Raw genomic sequence first — 24,508 nt, 5'->3', positions numbered from 1 at the left:
ACCTCTTCACTGGTCAAGCTGAGGAGTCTTTACAGTCGGCAGGTAATCATGGCCCATTTGATGTCCACTTCTTCGTCCACCTTGTCTTTCCCTGTGCCGAGGGGGCTGAGTAGGGGAGGGGGTGAGGTAAAGGTAAAATTCTCTCAGTGTGATGAGCCATAGGTGGAGAGGGGGGGGGGGGGGGAGATCTCAACATGTCAGCAGGTTAGGGGAGATAATGTTTGGCAAGGGGTTTGAGTTAATTTTGGTTAAGTTTTAAGTACAGCTGGGGGCATTAAATAAAATGAGAAAAAAAACTTTCTCCTATTAAAAATGGGAGGGGGGGGGAATAATTGAATTGAATAAATGCTGTTAACGTGAATGATAACTAATAGGTGAGCAAACAACGTTCCATCACAGTACTTTCAAACCACACATTTTTTATAATACATTTTCTAAAGCATCTCCAGGTTATGATCATTGATACCTACTTGACCTTGTATGGCCTTAACAGTAAAAAAAAATCCAGAAAATTTGAATCTACAAAAATATTTACAAATATTGCAAACCAATAAGTTGTTCATTAAGTTATCAGACTAGTTATATGTTAACATATCATTTGTGCTCTATTATTAGGTACCTGAAATGACATCTGTTTATACAAAGCCAGGTGAACCTTGGTTTCTACATCTGCTTTTACAGGCCATTGGAATCTCAGTAGGTACTACTCTCGTGCTAATCATCAGTGTCTCTGAAGAATCTCGGACATTGTCCCATTCATAATTGGTGGAAATATTAATATGAATTAAAAACAATCCATTTAAATTTTGACAATCCAAGTTTTAGATCTGATTTATCTCTCTATTTATTGACATTAGTACCATCTAGTCATCCTCACTTTTTCTTAGCAAACTATTTATTAGTAGCAGTTTGCTTTAGCTGGTAATGGGCTTCTAAGATTTTTTGAAAATTCTTTCCGGTGCATGCATGTTAAGTTTTTATTTGCTAACATTTTTTTGTTGTTTTCATTTTTTTTTTTAAAGATTTCTTTTGAGAAAATGTAATATAAAGTATATGTACAAACCTTTTAGTTTTACTGTGTGCCTGTCCTATATATCATTTTGTTTCTAGTTATTTATTAGATTTAAATTATTTAATGTTCACTTAGCATTGGATCAAAAAACATAAAGACAAAAATATTGGTGTATCCTTTTTCCAAAGTATCTCTCCTATTAAATTATTTCCTAAGTATCTCTCCTATTAAATTATTGCCTAAGTATCTCTCCTATTAAATTATTTCTTAAGTATCTCTCCTATTAAATTATTTCTTAAGTATCTCTCCTATTGAATTATTGCCTAAGTATATCTCCTATTAAATTATTGCCTAAGTATATCTCCTATTAAATTATTGCCTAAGTATATCTCCTATTAAATTATTTCCTAAGTATATCTCCTATTAAATTATTGCCTAAGTATCTCTCCTATTAAATTATTGCCTAAGTATCTCTACTATTGAATTATTGCCTAAGTATCTCTCCTATTAAATTATTTCCTAGGTATCTCTCCTATTAAATTATTTCCTAGGTATCTCTCCTATTAAATTATTTCCTAAGTATCTCTCCTATTAAATTATTTCCTTAGTATATCTTCTATTAAATTATTTCCTAAGTATCTCTCCTATTATTTCCTAAATATGTCATTTTTTGTCACTCTCCACAGTCAGTTGTTTTCCTATAACACTTGTGTGTGTATTTGTTATCAAAAGGGTACTTTGTTATCATGAGGGTAATTTTATTTTTGAAAAATGTATTTTTTTAGTATCATGACAATTGATTGTTTGTATTTAGATCTCTACTAATGCATTCAATGAATCTTGTTCTCTGTCTCAACTTTCCTTATACTCTCTATGGACTTTAGTTGCTGCTATAACATTTTGTTTAGTGAGTGCCATTTTGTTGAATACTTTCATTAGATATCTTCAAATCAGTATCCAGAACAAATCTGATGGGTTTTCCCAAAGATATTTTTAGTCTATTTTCATTGACATAACTTTAATTTTTTTTCTGAGAATTAAACGTTTAAACCTTTAAGTTCTGCTGGTAATAAATTGAAACGTACTTTCTGTCAGTGAAGTTGTTGGCTGAGAATTCTTCTCTCTACTTTATATTGACATTTATTATTAGTAAATAAGTTGAAAATTCCTCAATTTGAAATGTCCTCTCCACACTTCATATTGACAGTTTGAAGGTCAAATTCATTCCATTCATTTATTAATTGACTGATATTTCAAAGAAGTTGAATTGTATTTATGCAATTTTTGTCACAATATTTTGATCATCAAATACTTCATTCAGTTTTCTTAAATGCTTTTACAAATGACAAGGTGATATGAAATCAAATCCAACTCAAACAAATATTTATTTATTTTTTTAAAAATGCATTTTTTATCAAAGTATTGTTTTATAGTTATTGATTACCGGTACCCATAATGCAACTTAACAAGACCAGATAATGTTCCATGCTTATATCTATGATACTTAAAGTAGATTGATTTACCTTACATTTAGAATGCTTTGGATTTCTGTTGCTTCTGTGACATTAAAAAAGAATTGTTGCTACTGTATCAAAGAATATTTTGTTTACTAATGTATTTGCCCTAGTATTATATTACTGCTTCAGGACTGGTTTATGATAGTAACCACTGTATATGATTATGTCTTAGTCAACATTTGTTTTTCTATTATGACATTGTCCTAGTGTGATGACCACTTACAAAGCATTTCAAAATATATCAATTAGTTTTATGTTTCTTATAGAATCTGTTTTTTTTTCTCAAGTTTGATGTGAAAACAAGAAAGTTTAAATGACATAAGATTTGCATTTATGCACTACGGCATTTCAATTTAAACTCTCACCTAGATAGCATTTAGAAATCGTTGTTTTGAATTAGATTTATCAAATATTTACTTAGGCCATCTTCACACTAAGTATCATTGCATTCTGATGCTGTCAAAACGAAATGCCAGAAAACACTTTATTATTCAATGAAACCATCTCAAGAAATCCTTACTCAAAACTGTTGCCAATAAGACTACTACATCATCAGTGTTTCTAAAGACTATGGAAAGATGCAAAGTGTATTTTATATGAATGGGACGCCAAGCTGTGCCCTAAATATTTTGGCATACATTTCTTAGATATAGTCTGAATTCCTCTTTTTCTTTTAGGTGGGCTTTTCTTGAATAAAAGATTTTCTTTGAGAGCTTCCTTCCAGCCCTCCCCTCACCCCCACTTTTTCAATCCTGTCTGTAGATTGAAACTTTCAGAATGTCTGAGAACTTCTTTTTTTTTCTCTTTTATAGAAGCTAACAATTGAAATGAAAATTAATGTTTAAAAGAATGAAATATATATATATATAGTTCGTCCATTGTGGTTCGATGATGACCACTTTGTCATCCAGGGGGCTGAGGGGTTTGCACTGGGGTTTTATGCCTCCTCATGTGGCTGGTGAGTCCTATGTGAGACCGGAATGTTTGGCTGCACACTGGGCAGGTTATTCCAGCTGGGGCTAGTGTCGTTTGCCTTGCTTTTCTTCTCTGGCGTTTTTCTTCTGCCAGCTTTGTTCTTTTTTCCTCAGCAACCTGAGCGCCAGTTTTCACTGCGCGACGCCATGATGCTCTGTCATGTGCCTCTGTCTCCCAGGTGCCTGGGTCTATGCTGAACGCCTTCATAGAAGCTTTGAGGGTGTCCCTGAAGCGCTTTATTTGACCACCTTGCGAGCGCTTTCCTTCGCTTAGTTGGCCAAACAAGAGTCTTTTAGGGATGCGGTGGTCTTCCATTCTGCAGACGTGACCTGCCCATCGCAGCTGGGACTGCATCAGGATTGTGTGGATACTTTGCAGACACGCCCTTCGAAGGACTTCAGTATCTGGTATTTTGTCTTGCCATTTGACATTCAGTATTTTTCTCAGACATGTCATGTGGAAGTGGTTCAGTTTCTTTGCATGTTTTCTATACACTGTCCATGTTTCTGAGGCATAGAGCAATGTAGGGAGGATGACGGCTCTATAGACCCCTAGCTTTGTATTTGTGGTGATATCACGTCTGTTCCAGACATTTTTAGACAGTCTGCCATAGGATGCACTGGCCTTGGCGATGCGCAAGTCGATTTCACTATCGATTTTTCCGTTTCTTGAGAGTGTGCTGCCAAGATATGCGAATTTGTCCACTGCGTTTATAACCTGTCCATTTATAGTGATTCTTGGATCCGAGTAGGCTTTCCCAGGACTTCAGTCTTGTTTGTATTAATGGTAAGGCCAAAGTCTGAGCATGCTCTTGAGAAGTCACTGACGATGCTCTGCAGATCATTTTCAGAGCAGGCATTTAGGGCACAGTCGTCAGCAAATAGCAAGTCTCTGATTTTGCTTTAAGCCGCCTCAGGTTGAATAGGCCACCATCAAATCTGTATTTATATATATATATATTTATCCCGTTGTTTTCTCTATTTGTGAATGCATCTGTCAGCATAACGGAGAACATGATACTGAATAGTATAGGTGCTAGGACACAGCTTTGTTTTACCCCGTTTGATACTTCGAAGGGCTCTGATGGTTCTCCACTTTCTTGGACAAGAGCCTTCGTGCCATCATGAAATAGTCTCACCATGGTTATGAATTTTCGTGGACAGCCATACTTTGACATAATCTTCCATAGTCCTTCTCTGCTAACAGTGTCGAATGCCTTTGTTAAGTCGACATATACTGAGAACAGGTCAGCATTTTGTTCTTGACATTTTTCCTGGAGCTGCCTTGCTGTAAAGATCTTGTCAATGGTTCCACGCTCTTTTCTGAAGCCGCACTGGCTTTCTGGTAGTAGACCATGTTCTAGGTGTTGCATGAGCCGATTTAGTAGGATGCGTGCAAGGATTTTCCAAGCAATAGAGAGATGAGATATTCCTCTGTGGTTATCGCAGATTTGGCGGTTTCCTTTTCGCTTGTATAAATGAACAATCGTGGCATCTTTAAAGTCTTGTGGTATAGACTCTTTTTCTCACATAATTAAGAAGAGCTTATGAAGTCTTTCAATCAGGGCTAATCCACCTTTTTTGTAGACCTCTGCGGGAATGGAGTCTGCTGCTGGGGCTTTTCCGCTTGCGAGCTGTTGAATGGCAAGATCGGTTTCCTTTAGCGTAGGGGGGTCATCCATTTTTTCATTTATTGGTACTTGCTGTAGCCTGTCTATGGCCGCTTCATTTATGATGGAAGGTGTATTGAGAACTTTTTCGAAGTGCTCTGCCCAGCGTTTTAGGATTTCTTCCTTATCTGTCAATAGGATTGTCCCATCAGCATTTAGTAGAGGGGATGAGCCTGACCTTTTGGGTCCATAGATTTCGTTTATGTCATGGTAGAAGTTCTTGACGTGCTTGTCAGCAAATTCCTGTATTGTTTCCACTTTCTTGCTAAGCCAGGTATCTTGCATTTGGCGTAACTGATATGATATGAAATAAATGGTTATAAGATCTACAGATTTACCATAGTCTTACATCGTTCTGATGCATTCCATATAAATTACTGATATTTAACTAAGTCAAAACATTACAGTTACTGTACTTATTCAATTTATAATCTTCATGTGTTGAACATTATTTGTTATTTTAGAGCTGCATTGTTTATGATGAAGGATATTTTAATGTAACAGTCAAAACATTTTTCTTTTGTACTGGCATTTAAAGATAAGTCGCCAGTTTTTTTGTTTTTTTTTTTGTTTTACATTATTATCATTAAGTAAGTACACAAGTACATTGAGACCAGTACATACTTCTATTACAGATGCCAATACATTCATTTTTTTTTTTGGACATTTTATTTGGAACCCTTTTTTTTTCTGCTTTGACTTTTAGTTGTCAATACATTTATCTCCATAATAATCGCTCTCCAACTATTGTCTCAGTTCCACTGGACTGCTCCTGTGCTGTATTGCCCTACACCCAGGAAGTAATGTGAACAACGAAGTAGTACACAAGCTCTTAGAATGTGTTTTAATTTCAACTTGAAACAAACTCTTTATTTTAATCCTCCATATCTGTTGAGTTCTTTGTTTTTGTACTTAACGGGGCTGGTGAGAAGATTTGTACAGCTTTTCTTTTCTCTCTTGCACTTGACAAAGCAGGAGGTTTTTGTTGTTTGATTTCTTATGACAATGTTTTCAAATGTCACTTTTACTTTAAAGTTAGTTTTCAACATTTTAATTAAAGAACTTTTCAATGAAGATCTAGAGTTGTTGTTTTTTTTTTAATGTTTCATTGTCCCCTTTCTAGATTACAATCTTACTTACGTATCTACTTAATTCAAAACAAAGTTTATTGAGAGCTTATAAATCCCACACATGTAAATCACATTCACATAAGTCGTTCTGTTGACCAGTAGCTGTTGCAAGGTAAAGAAGTTCAATCTAGTCTTGGGCTAAAATGTAACCTGATTCAGACCTCCAACTGTTTCGTTTTACATGTTTTGTATTTGTAGGTATTTGATTTTGCCGTTCTCTTTGATATTCTGACAAGATTCTTCTTTAGATTCATTTCTTTCTCATCCAACAGGCCTTCCTGGTATGGACAAATACTTAGATTCTAGTATAGTTACACGTTTAGATTTTAGTATAGCTACACGTTTAAATTCTAGTATAGCTACACATTTAGATTTTAGTACAGCTACACGTTTAGATTTTGGTATAGTAACACGTTTAGATTCTAGTATAGCTACACGTTTAGATTCTAGTATAGTTACACGTTTAGATTTTAGTATAAATACACGTTTAAATTTTAGTATAGCTACACGTTTAGATTTTAGTATAGCTACACGTTTAAATTCTAGTATATTTAAACGTTTAGATTCTAGTATAGTTACACGTTTAGATTTTAGTATGGCTACACGTTTAAATTCTAGTATAGTTACACGTTTAGATTCTAGTATATCTCCACGTTTAGATTCTAGTATAGCTACACGTTTAGATTTTAGTATAGCTACACGTTTAGATTCTAGTATAGTTACACGTTTAGATTTTAGTATAGCTACACGTTTAGATTTTAGTATAGCTACACGTTTAAATTCTAGTATAGTTACACGTTTAGATTTTAGTATAGCTACACGTTTAGATTCTAGTATAGTTACACGTTTAAATTCTACTATAGCTACACGTTTAAATTCTAGTATAGCTACACGTTTAGATTCTAGTATAGCTACACGTTTAGATTTTAGTATAGCTACACGTTTAAATTCTAGTATAGTTACACGTTTAGATTTTAGTATAGCTACACGTTTAGATTGTAGTTTAGCTACACGTTTAGATTTTAGTATAGCTACACGTTTAGATTTTAGTATATGTTACACGTTTAGATTTTAGTATAGCTACACGTTTAGATTGTAGTTTAGCTACACGTTTAGATTTTAGTATATGTTACACGTTTAGATTTTAGTATAGCTACACGTTTAGATTTTAGTATAGTTACACGTTTAAATTCTAGTATGGCCACACGTTTAGATTGTAGTATAAATACACGTTTAAATTTTAGTATAGCTACACGTTTAGATTCTAGTATAGCTACACGTTTAGATTCTAGTATAGCTACACGTTTAGATTCTAGTATAGCTACACGTTTAGATTCTAGTATAGCTATAGGTTTTGACAGAGTCAAGTGGTCCTAGCACCAAGCAACTTAAAAGGCAAAAAAAATTTTTTTCAATATAAATGTGACGTACACAAAACAAACACAATAAGCTGATAGCTACATATTAATCATTTATTTTTAAACGAAACGCATTTTTTCCCAAGTATTTCTGTTTGAATGTGAATACCAAGATGTCTGAAGTGCTCAATGAAGTAGCAGCAGCTTTCAGTACAGAGTCTAAATGTTTGATAGTTTTTTCATCTAGAGAGTTCGTTATGCATTGCCAAGGTGTTCGAGGTCTGCTAGTAAGATTGTCCAATAGCTAATCAAAAGAAAATATAAACTTACATTAAAAACAAAATATGATTGTTACCCCAATTCCCATTGACTTAAAGGCACATATAAAAAGGGATTCAATAATTAATGAAGTGATCATTCTGATGTCTTAATAAAATGTGTCATGCAGCAAAAGTTTATTGTGAGAAATGTCCGTTCGATAGGAGAATGAAAATAAGTTGTCCAAAGAAATGAGTCGATTTGTTCGTTTATGACTATACTGCAAGAGTCATTACAAAAGATGACAAAAACCTATTAAGAAAAAGTCGTGTAAGTTTACAGATTAACAATGGTGGCAGTTTCCATAGAAGTGACACGTTTACAAAGTGAACCGCCAACTCTTCCATTTGACGTGACAGGATGAAAACGATTTTGTTACATGAAGTTTTAAAGTGTAGGCTAGTATTCATTTCATATCATCAGTGTGTATGTCCCGCACAGAAATCAAAACCGTTTGACCAATCTTAGTGAAACTTGGCATAAATGTTCCTTAGATTATAGAGGAGACCGTAGTATATGTTTAATGTCCCTCCTACAACCGGAAGGCTCAATGATAGTCTAGAAATAAAAAAAAAATCTAAATTTATATCTCTTAAAGAATGAAACTTTTTAACAAATCGGGACGTTTTCCCAGTAAGACTAGTAAGTTCTATTTGATACCAATATGTCGGCTAAACTGGTAAACCTATTTTCCCAGTAAGTTCTATTTGATACCAATATGTCGGCTAAACTGGTAAACCTGTTTTCCCAGTAAGTTCTATTTGATACCAATATGTTGGCTAAACTGGTAAACCTATTTTCCCAGTAGGTTCTATTTGATACCAATATGTCGGCTAAACTGGTAAACCTATTTTCCCAGTAAGTTCTATTTGATACCAATATGCTGGCTAAACTGGTAAACCTATTTTCCCAGTAGGTTCTATTTGATACCAATATGTCGGCTAAACTGGTAAACCTATTTTCCCAGTAGGTTCTATTTGATACCAATATGTCGGCTAAACTGGTAAACCTACTTTCCCAGTAGGTTCTATTTGATACCAATATGTCGGCTAAACTGGTAAACCTATTTTCCCAGTAAGTTCTATTTGATACCAATATGTCGGCTAAACTGGTAAACCTATTTTCCCAGTAAGTTTTATTTGATACCAATATGTCGGCTAAACTGGTAGGCCTAAACCTATTTTCCCAGTAGGTTCTATTTGATACCAATATGTCGGCTAAACTGTTAGGCCTAAACCTATTTTCCCAGTAAGTTCTATTTGATACCAATATGCTGGCTAAACTGGTAAACCTATTTTCCCAGTAAGTTTTATTTGATACCAATATGTCGGCTAAACTGGTAGGCCTAAACCTATTTTCCCAGTAAGTTCTATTTGATACCAATATGCTGGCTAAACTGGTAAACCTATTTTCCCAGTAAGTTCTATTTGATACCAATATGTCGGCTAAACTGGTAGGCCTAAACCTATTTTCCCAGTAGGTTCTATTTGATACCAATATGCTGGCTAAACTGGTAAACCTATTTTCCCAGTAAGTTCTATTTGATACCAATATGTCGGCTAAACTGGTAGGCCTAAACCTATTTTCCCAGTAAGTTCTATTTGATACCAATATGCTGGCTAAACTGGTAAACCTATTTTCCCAGTAAGTTCTATTTGATACCAATATGTCGGCTAAACTGGTAAACCTATTTTCCCAGTAAGTTTTATTTGATACCAATATGCTGGCTAAACTGGTAAACCTATTTTCCCAGTAAGTTCTATTTGATACCAATATGCTGGCTAAACTGGTAAACCTATTTTCCCAGTAAGTTCTATTTGATACCAATATGTCGGCTAAACTGATAAACCTATTTTCCCAGTAAGTTTTATTTGATACCAATATGTGTCGGCTAAACTGATAAACCTATTTTCCCAGTAAGTTCTATTTGATATCAATATGTGTCGGCTAAACTGATAAACCTATTTCCCAGTAAGTTCTATTTGATATTAATTTATGTCGGCTAAACGGGTAAACCTGTTTTCACACTTACTTCCATTCTCATGACAAAATATTTTTAAAATTTTAAGGGAACATTCTCCATGTTTGACACAGATCTTAATCCAACCCACTAGATCAGTGATGCCCAACCTTACCCGTCCTGCGGGCCATTTTAAGCTCCAGCTCTCGTGTCGCGGGCCACGAAAAGATACAAAAATGAGATGAAATTAACCTTAAACTATTTGATTAGAAGCTCGTGTATGTAAAACAACTAGCTTGATAATCTTTTATTCGCAGATCAAAGCAAGAATGCCGCCAAATTTGTTTCATTATACACAGGGCCGGTTCTATAGTTTGCGGTGCCCTATGCGAAACAGATAGCGCGGGGCCTAGTCTGGATAGGGATAAGGATGACAATTAGAAATTACTAAAGAGCCTCCCGTGTATGTTACTATTAATAGTGAATAGTTTTAAAAGTGGTGTATTTTTATGAAAAAACTGCTTGCATAAGTGATTTAAAAAATAAGATTTTTTTACTATCAGAAAATAAAAAAGTAGCTGTTGCATCAGGACTTTGAATGGACTAAAATATTATGATGTCGGATTTTCACTATCTTTTGTAGTTTACGAGATCTAAGCTGGACGGACAGACTGTTTTTTTCGCACAAAACTCTTTTATCCTATCATATCACTCCTATCGCCAGCTGGAAAAGGAGGGGGGGGAAGGAGTATTTGTATATATATATATATATATATATATATATATATATATATATATATACAGTGCGGTCCGCACTTGGTGACACCCAAGTAAAAAAATGCACTGACAATTATAAAAAAAAAAGTTGCCTCACTTCAGTTATTACAATTGGTGTCAGAAGTGGGATTATAGGCAACTCAACGAGAGGAGGTAGGATTTACAATGGCAGCTTTGAAACAATTAGACCAACTCTCAGTTAAAGAGCTTAGGAAGGAACTTCGTTACCGATATGAGATAATTGGTGGTACCAAAGAGGTGCTTACAGCTCGTCTCCGGCAAGCCTTGATAGATGAAGACGAAGATCCAGATACCTACTTATTTGAAATTAAACCGGAGATTCATGAGCTCATTGGCAAGATACAGGAAGAAATTGATGCAATGCGTGAAGAAATTAACAGAATGGGGAGTAAGGTAGATGAACGTGTATTGCAAGTGGAAGGACAAACAGATCAATTTGATAAAATGGTGTCTCAAGAGAAAGGAAGAATAGACTCGTTAGTGAAGGAGCAGTTGCCTGTAGACTCGTTGGTGAAGAAGTTGCATGGTCAGGACTGTGGCTGCACAAACAGTGGTGACGGAGACGCTGGTATTGGAGCGCCGTCTGTGTCTGTGTTGTGGGCAAGTCTTGTGGTTGTGACTTTCAAGACGAGAAACGTGACAATGATTGCTGTGATGATCTCAACGAGATGTAACGAATCGAAGGGAAAGAGACAAATGAAGAAACTGAAGTCTGTTATGTGCCTGAAGCGTTTGTTCCTGTTGTACCTGTTACCAGTACCTTAATGAGCTGGACAGATCAAGACAACGTTGGGTCTGCTTTCAAGCCTGTTGCTATGGACCTTAAAGACCTCTGCCTATCTGCCGGTGCTCACGAGGGAAATTCAAAACTTGACAACTGCATCCAGAAGTTTACCATGAACTGTACGTGCGGCGCATCACACATAGAATTTAGATGCCAATAAAACCACCAACAGGGCATATGTACTTCTACAATCATCATCGACATTGGCATAGATGAATGTCAATCAAACCACTCTAAATCTGAGCTGTCAAGAGGAAGACATTTTCCACTTGAACCTGAAGAGACCTATCTCCTGGACGTGAGACTGTTATCTGAGGATGACTGCGGTGCATTGGACTTTGTTTGCAACGTGGCTGCATGTGAACCTGCAGCTCCCTTGAGAGGCGTCTGTCGGGAAGGTCTGCTGAGACATTGTGTCCGATCAACGGCTGTGCTGAAGAAAACAATGCTCGACACTATCTCTTTGTGTGTCAAACGGCCAAGTCATCGTCGCAACAACAGCCTGGTCAACTGGAGAAAAAGAAAGCGGCACTAGAGGAAAACAATGCGGATGGCTTCGTGGGGAACACGCTCCCTGCCGCCTGTGGTTCCCACTGATCGACCTCCACCTGAACTGTCAAACCTCGGCTGCAGTGTTTCTTTTCGGGACGAAAAGTGCTAAGACGGGGGCAATGTTATGACTTTGCCATGCGCACCACCATCCAGGCTAGTGCAGAGGTGCGCACTTCTAGTAACCAGACTAGAAAAGGATGTTGACATTAGGAGACAAACGATTTCCGCCCAAGGAGAGAGCCAATAAGGCTGTGCTCAAGGCAGATGCCCCTTTGTGTTTGTCATGTCTCCGTGTAAATAAACGTCATTGTCTCGTTGAGTTGCCTCACTTCAGTTATTCCAATATTGTATATTTCCATAATGATGGTAAAAGTAGTGACGTAGTAAGACAGACGAATGATGTAGTAGAATAGGCGAACAAGAAGAGCAATATGGCGATATAGTAGAAGAAGGTTGTTTCGGATAGTTAGTTAGAAAAGTTTATGAAGACTAGACGGACTTCCCAGTTAAAAATAAATGTGTAATTTGCAAGTGAAAGTCTTTATCAAGTGTATTATTAACATGTAATGTTCTGTGGAGTAATGTGGAGTAATTAATGAACTGAAGTCAGACAAGATATTAGCCAACAACAAAAATTTCGTTTCCAATTATTCTACCATGTTAATGTTGACAACATAAAACGTATCTAAAATATCTTGGCATTAACTAGAACACGAACCAACATGTTGGCGGTATTCAAGACTGGGACATAAGAAGAATCTTACAATTTTAGACTTTTCTATTTCGGACCTTTAAGAGTTTTTTGTAAATCAAATGCTCGCACCTGTTTGCTGTCTTTCCGTAGTTAATCAACTGGGAAAGAAAAGAAAGGGGTACCATGGCTTGAAGTACCACCTGTGCTACGCGTTCCACAGTTTGAAAACCCTGATCTTAAAATAGTTTTGAGGAAGGGTGTGAACAAAAATCGAAATCTAAAAGTGGATACATCTAGAATAATCTAGCTAGATCTAGATCTATCTGTCACAATATCATGTTGTCATCAAAACCCATTTCATGATTCTAGCACTATACAGTCGGACTTACCGGACAAACTCAAAATGGGTGACTCGGTGATCGCCATCACTGTCCATAAGAGCAAAGAAATTGTCGAAATCGTGGTGGTCAAGCTGGTCATCATTGTCTACGTCGTAGACGTCGTAAAGTGCGTGCGCTACAGGGCTCAGCGTTGGTTCGTTGGTGGTAACGTATGCTGTGTATTCAAGTCTGCTGATTCTTCCATTGTTGTTGGTGTCAAAGTGCTAAATGAGGAGATAAATTCGCATATACTAAAACTTACAACAAAATAAGTCTATGTTATACCCAAAATAAGGCCCGCAGGCCGCGGATCATAGCCTGCTAGTATTTCATTGCACCTCAGTATAAAACGATTGAGGGTCTCAAGATTTTATTTTCGGTCTCATCGTGGAAGCCTCGTGGCCCAGGGAAAAGAAACACAACCTCGAATGAGCTTCCACAGTACTAGCGAACTTAATACTACATGCGAGTAGGTAGGAAGAAAAAAAAACAACTTGCTAACCCTTTCCCATCCACCGATCTTCACGGGTCGCGTGGTTAGTGGCGGTACACTGTAGGAATACGGAAGAATGGCTCAATGAATTGTGATCCCAAACTAAACGGATGCGCTCAAATGTTCATCTAGTTAATGAGGGACGATGTGGTTGGTGAAGAGAAATTCTCAATCTTAGCTTCTGGATAAGAGTCATCATTGGCTTTAGGCTCGACTCCTTTTGGACACTCTAAAAATGGTCTCAAACTAGGCTCTAAAGTTTTAATTCGTCATTTAACTCGATCCAAATGTCACAAAACACTGAAACACTATATATTTCTGACTTATAGCTAAATTACAAAGAAATGAAATTGTATATTATTTATGACATGCTTCTATTTAGTTATCAATTGCGTATTCACCATATTCATATAATTTTGTACTTCTGTGACAATTAGAAATTCACGACAGAGCTAAACGGCTCTAGGCCTATATTCTTCATTGCTACGATATTGTTGCGACAGTTTGTGAAAAAAAGCTAATGTCATTGTGAAGGTTGAGCTTGTTTCTGTTTGACCAGATCAGAAATGAATTCTCGCAGGCAGTCTTTGCTGGAGCAGAACAAATGTCTGTATCAAGTCTACTTCTGTTTTTAGAGCAAAGTGAGAAAATCCTCTGTTGCAGAAATGTTGTTGGAAATGTAACTCTTGTAAGAAGACAAAGATATCAACCAGGGAGTATTTAATGAAGATCACTCTCATCGCTCTCCAAAGTGTGAAATAGAACATTTTTTGAACGCATCAAACTCATTAGAACGTACGACAACAGTTCACTGCTTAAAACAATCAATTTCACAAAATTGAAAGCACTAACATCTTTTTTTTTGTTTTAAAATACTTCTGGTAATTCGTGTCTGTGGCATTTTACGTCTCGAGGGGAGATCTTTTCTCTTTGCAACTTCTTGTGTGACTAAAGAGGCCAATCCTTGATACACAGTTGTGATCACAGCATATGAAATCACCAGGCGCCGTTGTACTTTCACCATTCTTTCTACTACTGTTGTGTATGGTATCTGAAATCTGGGACCCTTCTTTTATGCTCACTCTCCATGTGGATCTATCCAGTGCCACTTCTTCCCAGCTGTTAGTGTCGATTTTGAAGAGCTTCAGGTCGCGTTTGCATACATCCGTACACGGTAAAAGTGGACAACCAGCGGCTTTCCTGCCTTCTGTTAGATCAGCATACATAAGGTCTTGTGGAAGTGACATTCTATGAACGTGGTAAGCCAACCAAGCCCTCTGCTGCTGTACAAATGACTAATTATTGTATATATATATATATTCAATGAATTGTTAATTAATGAAACTATTACCTTCAATAACATGATGGCGTATTATAAATGAAAGTGATTCTGCAATGGCTTAATGTTACGTTTTGCCAGACAGTTTGGTGGACAGTAGTTGAAACTTTTTTGAAACATACATCCACAAAGTAAAGGCTGCGACATTAACTTTTTTGAAACATACATCCACAAAGTAAAGGCTGCGACATTAACTTTTTTGTAACATACATCCACAAAGTAAAGGCTGCGACATTAACTTTTTTGAAACATACATCCACAAAGTAAAGGTTGCGACATTAACTTTTTTGAAACATACATCCACGAAGTAAAGGTTGCGACATTAACTTTTTTGTAACATACATCCACAAAGTAAAGGTTGCGACATTAACTTTTTTGAAACATACATCCACCAAGTAAAGTAAAGGCTGCGACATTAACTTTTTTGTAACATACATCCACAAAGTAAAGGCTGCGACATTAACTTTTTTGAAACATACATCCACCAAGTAAAGGTTGCGACATTAACTTTTTTGAAACATACATCCACCAAGTAAAGGTTGCGACATTAACTTTTTTGAAACATACATCCACCAAGTAAAGTAAAGGTTGCGACATTAACTTTTTTGTAACATACATCCACAAAGTAAAGGCTGCGACATTAACTTTTTTGAAACATACATCCACCAAGTAAAGGTTGCGACATTAACTTTTTTGAAACATACATCCACCAAGTAAAGGTTGCGACATTAACTTTTTTGAAACATAGGCCTACATCCACCAAGTAAAGGTTGCGACATTAACTTTTTTGAAACATAGGCCTACATCCACCAAGTAAAGGTTGCGACATTAACTTTTTTGAAACATAGGCCTACATCCACCAAGTAAAGGTTGCGACATTAACTTTTTTGAAACATACATCCACCAAGTAAAGGTTGCGACATTAACTTTTTTGAAACATAGGCCTACATCCACCAAGTAAAGTAAAAATTAATAACTAACCATGTCAAATTCTGTACATTGTAAAGTTGTTGTTTTTTTAGGGGGTCGCAATCTAAAGAAAAACCCTGACCTAAACCAATGCATTGTTACAAATACGATTTGACCAGAGCGTGATAATTGCCAAGAGAATGAGGATGAACCCAAATAGGATTTTGTCGAAGCTTGGATGCTCTCCAAGGTTCCTATCCATTCTCAATAAGCTTCATATGGGATAAAAAGGCCAAATTAGACACAATGGTGATCTGAAAACCTCCCACCACTAGAGAATAGTGTCTAGCAGGGTTGTGTCTTTGCTTCTACTCTAGATCTTCATTGGGTGGGTCACACGATGCAACGACTGAAACAGTAGTAAAATGCCACAGACACGAATTACCAGAGTGGTCGGCGTTACAGAGGTGACCCACAGCTAAGGTGCCAGCTTGCTTTAACTGAAATAGAATATAGCACCTTGCAGCAGACGCTTCCGAACGAGACAGCTTGAAAATGTTTACAAAGACCGCTAGAAACATTGGCTATTTGAGACCAATAGAAAATCCACTTCCGAGGACAGATGTAGACGGCGAAAAGAAAACCAAATCCGATCGCTGGTGGACAACTGTTATCTCTGCGTTGGATGTGGAAAACTATGTAGGTCGCTGCTGGGACTGTGTAACCACATTACAGTACACTGTATGTGTTTTTAATCAAATAGGAAAAAACGAAACAATTAACATAAAAAGTTGTGTTTTTTTAATTCCTCCTTTACAAAGCAGAATAAAGCTGATGATGGTCTGTTTATTGAAAGGTGTCTTGCCAGTGAGCTTTGGACTAGTAACAGTCCAACTCGTACAATTCCATTCTTCTATTAATAGTCCAACTTGTACAATTCCATTCTTCTAGTAACAGTCCAACTCGTACAATTCCATTCTTCTAGTAACAGTCCAACTCGTACAATTCCATTCTTCTAGTAACAGTCCAACTCGTACAATTCCATTCTTCTAGTAACAGTCCAACTCGTACAATTCCATTCTTCTAGTAACAGTCCAACTCGTACAATTCCATTCTTCTAGTAACAGTCCAACTCGTACAATTCCATTCTTCTAGTAACAGTCCAACTCGTACAATTCCATTCTTCTAGTAACAGTCCAACTCGTACAATTCCATTCTTCTAGTAACAGTCCAACTCGTGACTTTTTTTTTTTCTAAAGACGAATCGCAAATGTTCACGTACTTTTTTTTTTATTTCAGATTCAACTTTTTACTCAATAAAAGAAACAGTTGTGTTGAGTTCGGTAATTCCCGCTGAAAGCGTGTTCAAAATTTGAAAGAAAAAAAAATCGTAGGCCAAGTTTTATTTTAAGATGATTATATTTTGAAAACATTATAACGGTCGAACCAAGTTTTCAGCGTGTGGCTAATGAACTAGTATTTTTTCCCAATGATATAGACCTACATAAACTGTTAAATATCTAAGAAAATTGTTAGAGACATTTTCAAAATCTGTGAACACAGTGCAAGATAATAGGAGGACTTGTAATGAAACAAAACTGTGTAACTCCTGTGTTAGAGAATACGTTTTATTGAGTTCATGTTGACACACTATGGACACAGATCTATTTATCTTTAGCACGGCAGTTTATTTACATTTCTGTTTCATGATAAAGCAAAATAAAGTGAAGCAACTTTAATCAAGTATAATAATCCCCCAACCCAAATCCCCAGTTTGTTTTGCAACACGATTATACATATTTTTATACATTATTTTTGGTTAGCGCAATTTCATGCTTTGAGTTTTCTCAAGGCACTATCCTATCACTTGTCTGGGCCAGTTAGGGGGTTGGGGAATTAGGGGAATAATACCGTGATCGCATAGAAAACCTACTTGTTCACCCAGGGCTCAAGCCTTCTCAAGGGGACTAATTCAAGAAATACCACCACATTTGTCAATTACGAGTTCTTTCCCTTGTTCGATACCAAACAAAATAATTAATTATCAATAGTTATTTAACTAATTTGGTAATTTTTCAAATGGATTCTTGTGTTCTCAGGTAAAAGAAATAATTGTGCTAAATTTCATCTTGATCCGATATTGCGTGAAGGAGAAATAACGTGTACAAACTTTTTACAAGACAGACAGAGTTGATAAAAGCTTTGTAAAAAAGAGAACTGAAAACCCCTTATTATATTAGGATCACATTCTTCACAAATAACTTCCCCGGGTCGCCTTTTACAGGGTTCTAACCTTTACTCTACTTTATAAATGCAATCATTGAATAGCATTATTGTCAGGTCAATGTTCAGGGTGAGAAGTGTGCACATTAGTAGCGACGAGAAATATTCATGTGACAATAACAGTAAAAATACACACGTTTTCTGTCTAAATAATTACCCTGAAAGACAAGTCGATCTCGTTTCTGTCTATGATGCCATTGATGTCTTTATCTATGTCCAGGAACATAAGGGTGGCCGTCAGATTATAAGGTTTGAAATCTACGGCATACGTCATTGCGGGTAAACACAGCAGTAATACGTAGAGCAGTGACATTCTCGACACTCGGAACTAGCTTTAAAAGAAAAGAACACGACATTTGTAGTAAAGAAACACAAACAAGAAATAAATAAATAATATCTATCTATCTATCTATCTATCTATCTATCTATCTATCTATCTATCTATCTATCTATCTATCTATCTATCTATCTATCTATCTGTCTGTCTGTCTGTCTGTCTGTCTGTCTGTCTGATTGCCAGTCTATCCATCCGGATTATCCCTTCATTCAATACTTATTCAAAATAAACTCAACTTTCTACCTTGGTCTGTTTGTCTTTTAGAATCCTGTTAAAAACGAATGTGAAGTGATCTCATTTCTCTAACTATGGTGCACGCTTCTCTTATCGCAGGAAAGAACAGCAGATAAGACTTGTTCAGTTTTCATTAAGACTTTTTACTTGTAGAGTTTGTTGTAAGATAACATTTCCTGTATGTTTTGATCTAGCGTTAAAAAAAAATTAATGTCCGACAAAAGGACATTATCAAATTTGTGATGGCTAATAGAATTGAGACGAAGGTCTAGGACAATTAACGCTCCCCTTCACCGACCTGAAGGGAAATCAGCATTTCTGTCTGGAAGGGTTAAAAGCAGATGCATATTAGTAGCACCTTTTTTTTTGTCCAGGGCTCACTTGGGCTACGTGATAAGTACCGACTTTACAATGATACGTGTAACAGTGTTTTGTTTTCAAATGAATTCAAACTTCACTAAACAATGTTCTTTTAGAGCTCAAACCTTTCCAACAGGTCCAGACCTACATAGTGTCTTTTCCAGGGGCGAAAGGAGTGTCAACAGGTCCAAGGGAAGACCTACATAGTGTCTTTTCCAGGGGCGAAAGGAGTGTCAACAGGTCCAAGGGAAGACCTACATAGTGTCTTTTCCAGGGGCGAAAGGGGTGTCAACAGGTCCAAGGGAAGACCTACATAGTGTCTTTTCCACAGGTGAAAGGGGTGTCAACAGGTCCAAGGGAAGACCTACATAGTGTCTTTTCCACAGGTGAAAGGGGTGTCAACAGGTCCAAGGGAAGACCTACATAGTGTCTTTTCCAGGGGCGAAAGGGGTGTCAACAGGTCCGAATAAAGACATATATAGCGTCTTGTTGTAGGTTTGCTTTGGTCAGAATAAGAAGCCAACAGAGGGATGGTTAAACCACTAGAGGATCCAGAACTGGTTGTTTTTTTTTTTTTTTTGGGGGGGGGGATGATTTTCGTCCAAAGCCTAACACTAACGCCCAGTAAACCTTTACCATACGTTTAAACGCACACACAAGGGGGCAAGGGCCGACACTGAAGTGTGACTGACAATCAAAACATAAGTAGCGTAAGTATATCTTTATTAGTCATATTTATCGTACTATTATCTTCCTGTTAAGCGAGACCTCTAACAGAAGGCCTATTTGTCAGATTAAGACGCCAACAGAACGATGATTAAACATTCTATGGATATTCGACTGCTTTGACGCGCGCAAAATGTCTCATTTTTAAGAACCTTTTGAATAATATTTGTACTTTAAAAAATTATAATATGAATTTATAGGCTTTAATTACATTGCAAATAGGTTTTGAGGGTCACCGCCGTAAAAAAAAAAAGTCTTTGAAAAATATTTTTAGCGGCCCCCGAAAGGGGAAAAGACGCTATTAGTTTTGAGTGGAATGTCCGGCTGTCCGTCCGTCCCGTTTAGATCTCGTAAACTAGAAAAGATAGTGGAAATCCGACATAATAATATTTTAGACCATTCAAAGTTCTGATGCAACGGCTACTTTTTTCTTTTCTGAAAACGAAAAATTTAATTTTTTAAATCACTTTTGGAAGCAATTTGTTCATAAAAATACACCACGTTTACAACTATTCACTATTAATATTAACAAACACGGGATGCTCTTAAGTAGGGGAGATGACTATTTACCAAATTTTCAACACACTTATGCAAATGGTTTTAGATTAGATTTTTATCAAAAAAAAAAATTTGTTTTACAAATGTATTGCTAAAGTAAGTACGTTCTGTCCTACTAATTACTACATTTACACACAAATAAATGTTTACTTTTTTTAAAGAGAAAACATCTATTTAGTATGTATATAAGTTAGACATAATTTAAAACAACAATTAATAAGTAGTTTTTCATATTATCACGTGAACTGTATCGTTATGATATATCAATATAAAACATAACTACATTAATTTTTTTTAACGGAAATGTTTTTTTCTTGAAGTAAGAGATTGACCCTTTACAAAACAATTATATCAATTAGATTTAGATATTCATTATAAGACATTAGTTAGGCCAGGTTCACATCTAACTTCACATTCACTTTCACCTATCCTTAGGTCTGCTGGACCACTGGGGCAGGGGTCGGCAACCTTTTGAATCGAAAGAGCCAAAATTTACAATTTACAAAATTTCAACGTTTTTAAAGAGCCACAAGATTTGTTCTTCCAATATAAACAGTGCTAAAACAAAATAGGTGCCGGTACTCAGTGATTAGGTGCCGGTACTCAGTGATGGATTGCCTAACTTTTAACTACTTATAAATTAATAATAAACGTTAAAATGCAAGAAAAATAATTATTTTTCCCTCACATTGAAAAAGTTGCCAGGTATGCCGTACCGGTGCGTGCCGTCACAAACAAAAGCCCTATATATATACAGAGCTTTTTTTGTTTGACGGTACGCACAACACTAAATTTTCATTTGTTAGTTGGCTTCTTACTTTGCTGTTAATTATATTCATGCAAGAGAACGCTTGCTCGCACGAATAAGCAGATCCGACGATAGTCGGCCTTCCAAATGTCAACTTTTCACCTGACGGTGGCAATCTTGAAGACTATTCCAGGCGTCGAATATAAGTGTCTAATCTCGCGAATTTTTTTTAAAGCTGTCTACTTTTGTTGTGTTACATTTTTGAACCTTCAACTCTTCCAACTCTGTCGATTTTCCACTCCACAAAGCTTTACTTTTTAAATCAATCAATTGCATGTCCAGAGATCCAGCATCAATTCCAAATGGCTCGATGTGGATTTCGGTACTAATAGCGTTGAGATTTTTTTTATAAATGCTACAATCGTTTTGTGTGTTTTGAATTGCTCAAATCTGTCGACAAATTCATCTTTAATTTTATTTTATAACTGTGCTGAAGCAACTCATGTCAACAGTCGCAATATTGCTTTACAAATTGAAAATGAAGTAATTGACCGCTCTGAATAATTTCTGCAAAAAGAATATTTTTTTATCTTCAAAACAAACGAATTCTTCTACCAAAACATAGATTGGGTATCCCTTTTCTTGTAGTTTTAGATTCAGCTCATTTATTTTGCTGTTATATACACCATAAAGTAGAATTTTTGCAACCATTTGTCCTTCTCTAATTCAGGGTGATTAATGTCTATAGCATTTAGGAATGTATTTAATTCATTCAAGCACAAAGCAAAACGTTTCAAGACCTTACCTTGGGAAAGCCAACACACTTTATTGCAAAGAAGGAGGTCGGAATACTGAGTCACCATTTCGTTCAACAATTCTTTAAACTGACGATGGTAGAGAGCTTTTGACAAAGTGCTGCTAACAATCTTGATGACCAAATTCACGATCTCAACTATTTCGGCCGGAAATGTTTGGGCACAAAGCCCTTCTTTATGTACTTTGCAGTGAAACGTAAGAATTTCGCGATCTATTTTGCTCTGAAAAATCGTTGTTGCATTTTTATTTTTTCAGTCATACTTCTGGCTCCATCAGTTGCTATTGAAATGATTTTATTTAAATCGATCTTAATGTCTACGAGGTATTTTTGCATGGCATACGCTCTATCTTCCCTTCTAGTTTGTCCAGAGAGCGTTAGCAATCCAGGAAGTTCTTCCTTTGGACCTTAGGAAGACATATACCTGACAAAATGGGCAACTTGTACCGTGTATTTTATGTCGCAAGACTCATCTATAGCAAATGATAAGGCAGAAGAAAGTTGAATATCTTCCACCTTCAAATATGTTACATTTAAATCATTTGAAGACATTTTAGCTATTCTATCTTGTGCTGTTTTAGCGGATAGTGGCAAATTTTTTTCCAAAGATTTCTGGTTTGTTTTTGAAATCACGAAACAGTCCTTCAGATGCTCATAGGAAGCAATATTTGACATACCATCTGTGAATGGTTTGCCTTTTTGAGCCATTCTAGAGGTATTACAAAACTTGCCAGATTAGCATTACTTGTACATTGCTTCTAACTTTGAGAAGATTATTGCTTTATAGTTATTTATTTGAAATAACAAACTATACGTCAAAGCCAAATCACCGGTGAAAACGCCAATTTGCCCCGCTTCGAAGGCGAATTAAAACCTACATAGAAACATCCGACGACGGCGTTATTCGAGAGCTTCCGACGGACTGACGACATGTGGGAGGGCTGTGGTGAAAAGCGATTACAAGTGGCTAATAGACATAATCGGTGCCTAATCATCGTTAAGGGGACATACGAGTCGGAAAGAAGGAAAAAAAAAAGTTCTCCATTTAGACTAAATATTTTATATTATCTTAATAGTACTTAATTAAACAACTGAAAAAATATAGTTTTTGACTTTATAACTTTACTGGTTGTCATGGAAACAATCCAAGATGGCCGCCAAACAAACTATAATTAAAAGCTCGTAACTCAAAAAATACTTAAGATAAATTAATAATTTTTACACACAAATATCATACATGACAAGTATTAAAAACGCATTAAGGGAAATATTGTTATCTTTTATTGTCTTTTTTTAATGATTTTTTTAGTGTTGCAACCTTGAAAAATACATAAATATTTCATAATTCTAAACTTTCAAACGCTAAAACAAAAAAACTACTTCAAATATCAAATAGTTTCTGCATGCGTTTGTAGATATCTATGTACAGAATAAGTATGCCAAATATGAAGTATGTAGCTCAAGTAGTTTCAGAGCCTTAGCGTTTGGCAGATAGAGATATAATACAAAAACAAAAAAAGGAGAAAATGTAAAAAAACAAAATAAAATTTCAATTACAAAAATTTTGTCAGGAAAATATTAGATAACAGGTATGTAATTTATAGGTTGGTATAATAACTATCTGAAAACATAAAAAAATATCAATATTTAGTAAAGGGCATATTCTAAATTTCATATAAATATAGCAACCAATTGGTAAAATAAAACGCAAATTGTACACAATTGTATTACAGAGTAATATTTCAAACAAAAAATCTACTTATTGAGATATCAAAAAGTTTTTGCATGCGTTTGTAGATATCTATGTACAGAATAAGTATGCCAAATATGAAGTATGTAGCTCAAGTATTTTCAGAGCCTTAGAGTTTGGCAGATAGAGGTAAAATACAAAAACAAAAAAAAGAAGAAAATGAAAAAAAAAAAAAAAAAAAAATCAATTACAAAAATTTTGTCAGGAAAATACTAGATAACATGCATGTAATTTATAGGTTAGTATAATAAGTATCTGAAAACATAATAAAAATAGCTATATTTAGTAAAGGGCATATTCTAAATTTCATATAAGTATAGCAACTAATTGGGAAAATAAAACGTAAATTGTACGCAATTGTATTACAGAGTAGTATTTCAAACAAAAATCCAACTTACGCAAATATCAAAAAGTTTTTGCATGCATATGTAGATATATATGTACAGAATAATTATGCCAAATATCAAATAAGTTCCAAAAGTAGTTTCAGAGCCTTAGCGTTTGGCAGATAGAGATATATACAAAAAATACAAAAAAAAAAGAAAAATTAAAAAAAAAAAAAAAATTCAATTACAAAAATTTATTCAGAAAATCACTGAATAGCAAATATATGTTATTTACACTTTAGTATAGCAGCTTTTAAAAATAGCTATTTAGTATATTCCATCCAGATTACATTATAAAATAATATATTATATACCGGGTATAACATTTAGCAACCATAAAGAAAAAAAAACTTGATAAGAATGTAGGATGTACAGGTGTGCAATCTAAAAACCCAAACAATTTGCAACAATAAATATTAAATAT

General features: G+C 35.6%; 2 protein-coding genes across 3 annotated transcripts in view; one reads left to right on the top strand and one right to left on the bottom strand.

Moving 5' to 3' along the window:
* LOC106064597 (zinc transporter ZIP10-like) overlaps positions 1 to 6,247 on the top strand; it is a 30,700-nt gene extending 24,453 nt beyond the window's left edge. For both annotated transcript variants that reach the window (XM_056004629.1, XM_056004628.1), the window contains exon 10: positions 616 to 6,247. In XM_056004629.1, the coding sequence (XP_055860604.1) occupies positions 616 to 762 (147 nt within the window). In that variant the 3' untranslated portion in view covers positions 763 to 6,247. The remainder of the gene's footprint in view (positions 1 to 615) is intronic.
* Positions 6,248 to 7,754: 1,507 nt separating this feature from the next.
* On the bottom strand, positions 7,755 to 18,907 carry LOC106062862 (uncharacterized). Its single transcript, XM_056004738.1, has 4 exons — positions 18,752 to 18,907; positions 18,329 to 18,503; positions 13,157 to 13,371; positions 7,755 to 7,965 (listed from the first exon to the last, which is right to left on the bottom strand). The coding sequence occupies exons 2-4, from the start codon at positions 18,482 to 18,484 to the stop codon at positions 7,917 to 7,919; spliced, it is 420 nt and encodes a 139-aa protein (XP_055860713.1). The 5' UTR covers positions 18,485 to 18,503; positions 18,752 to 18,907; the 3' UTR covers positions 7,755 to 7,916.
* Between the last annotated feature and the right edge of the window lie 5,601 nt (positions 18,908 to 24,508).

The sequence above is a fragment of the Biomphalaria glabrata genome, chromosome 11 (genome assembly GCF_947242115.1).
Source record: "Biomphalaria glabrata chromosome 11, xgBioGlab47.1, whole genome shotgun sequence".
Classification (NCBI taxonomy): Eukaryota; Metazoa; Mollusca; class Gastropoda; family Planorbidae; genus Biomphalaria; species Biomphalaria glabrata.
The sequence above is the reverse complement of the archived record's forward strand: the minus strand, read 5'-3'. Positions and strand labels throughout refer to the sequence as shown.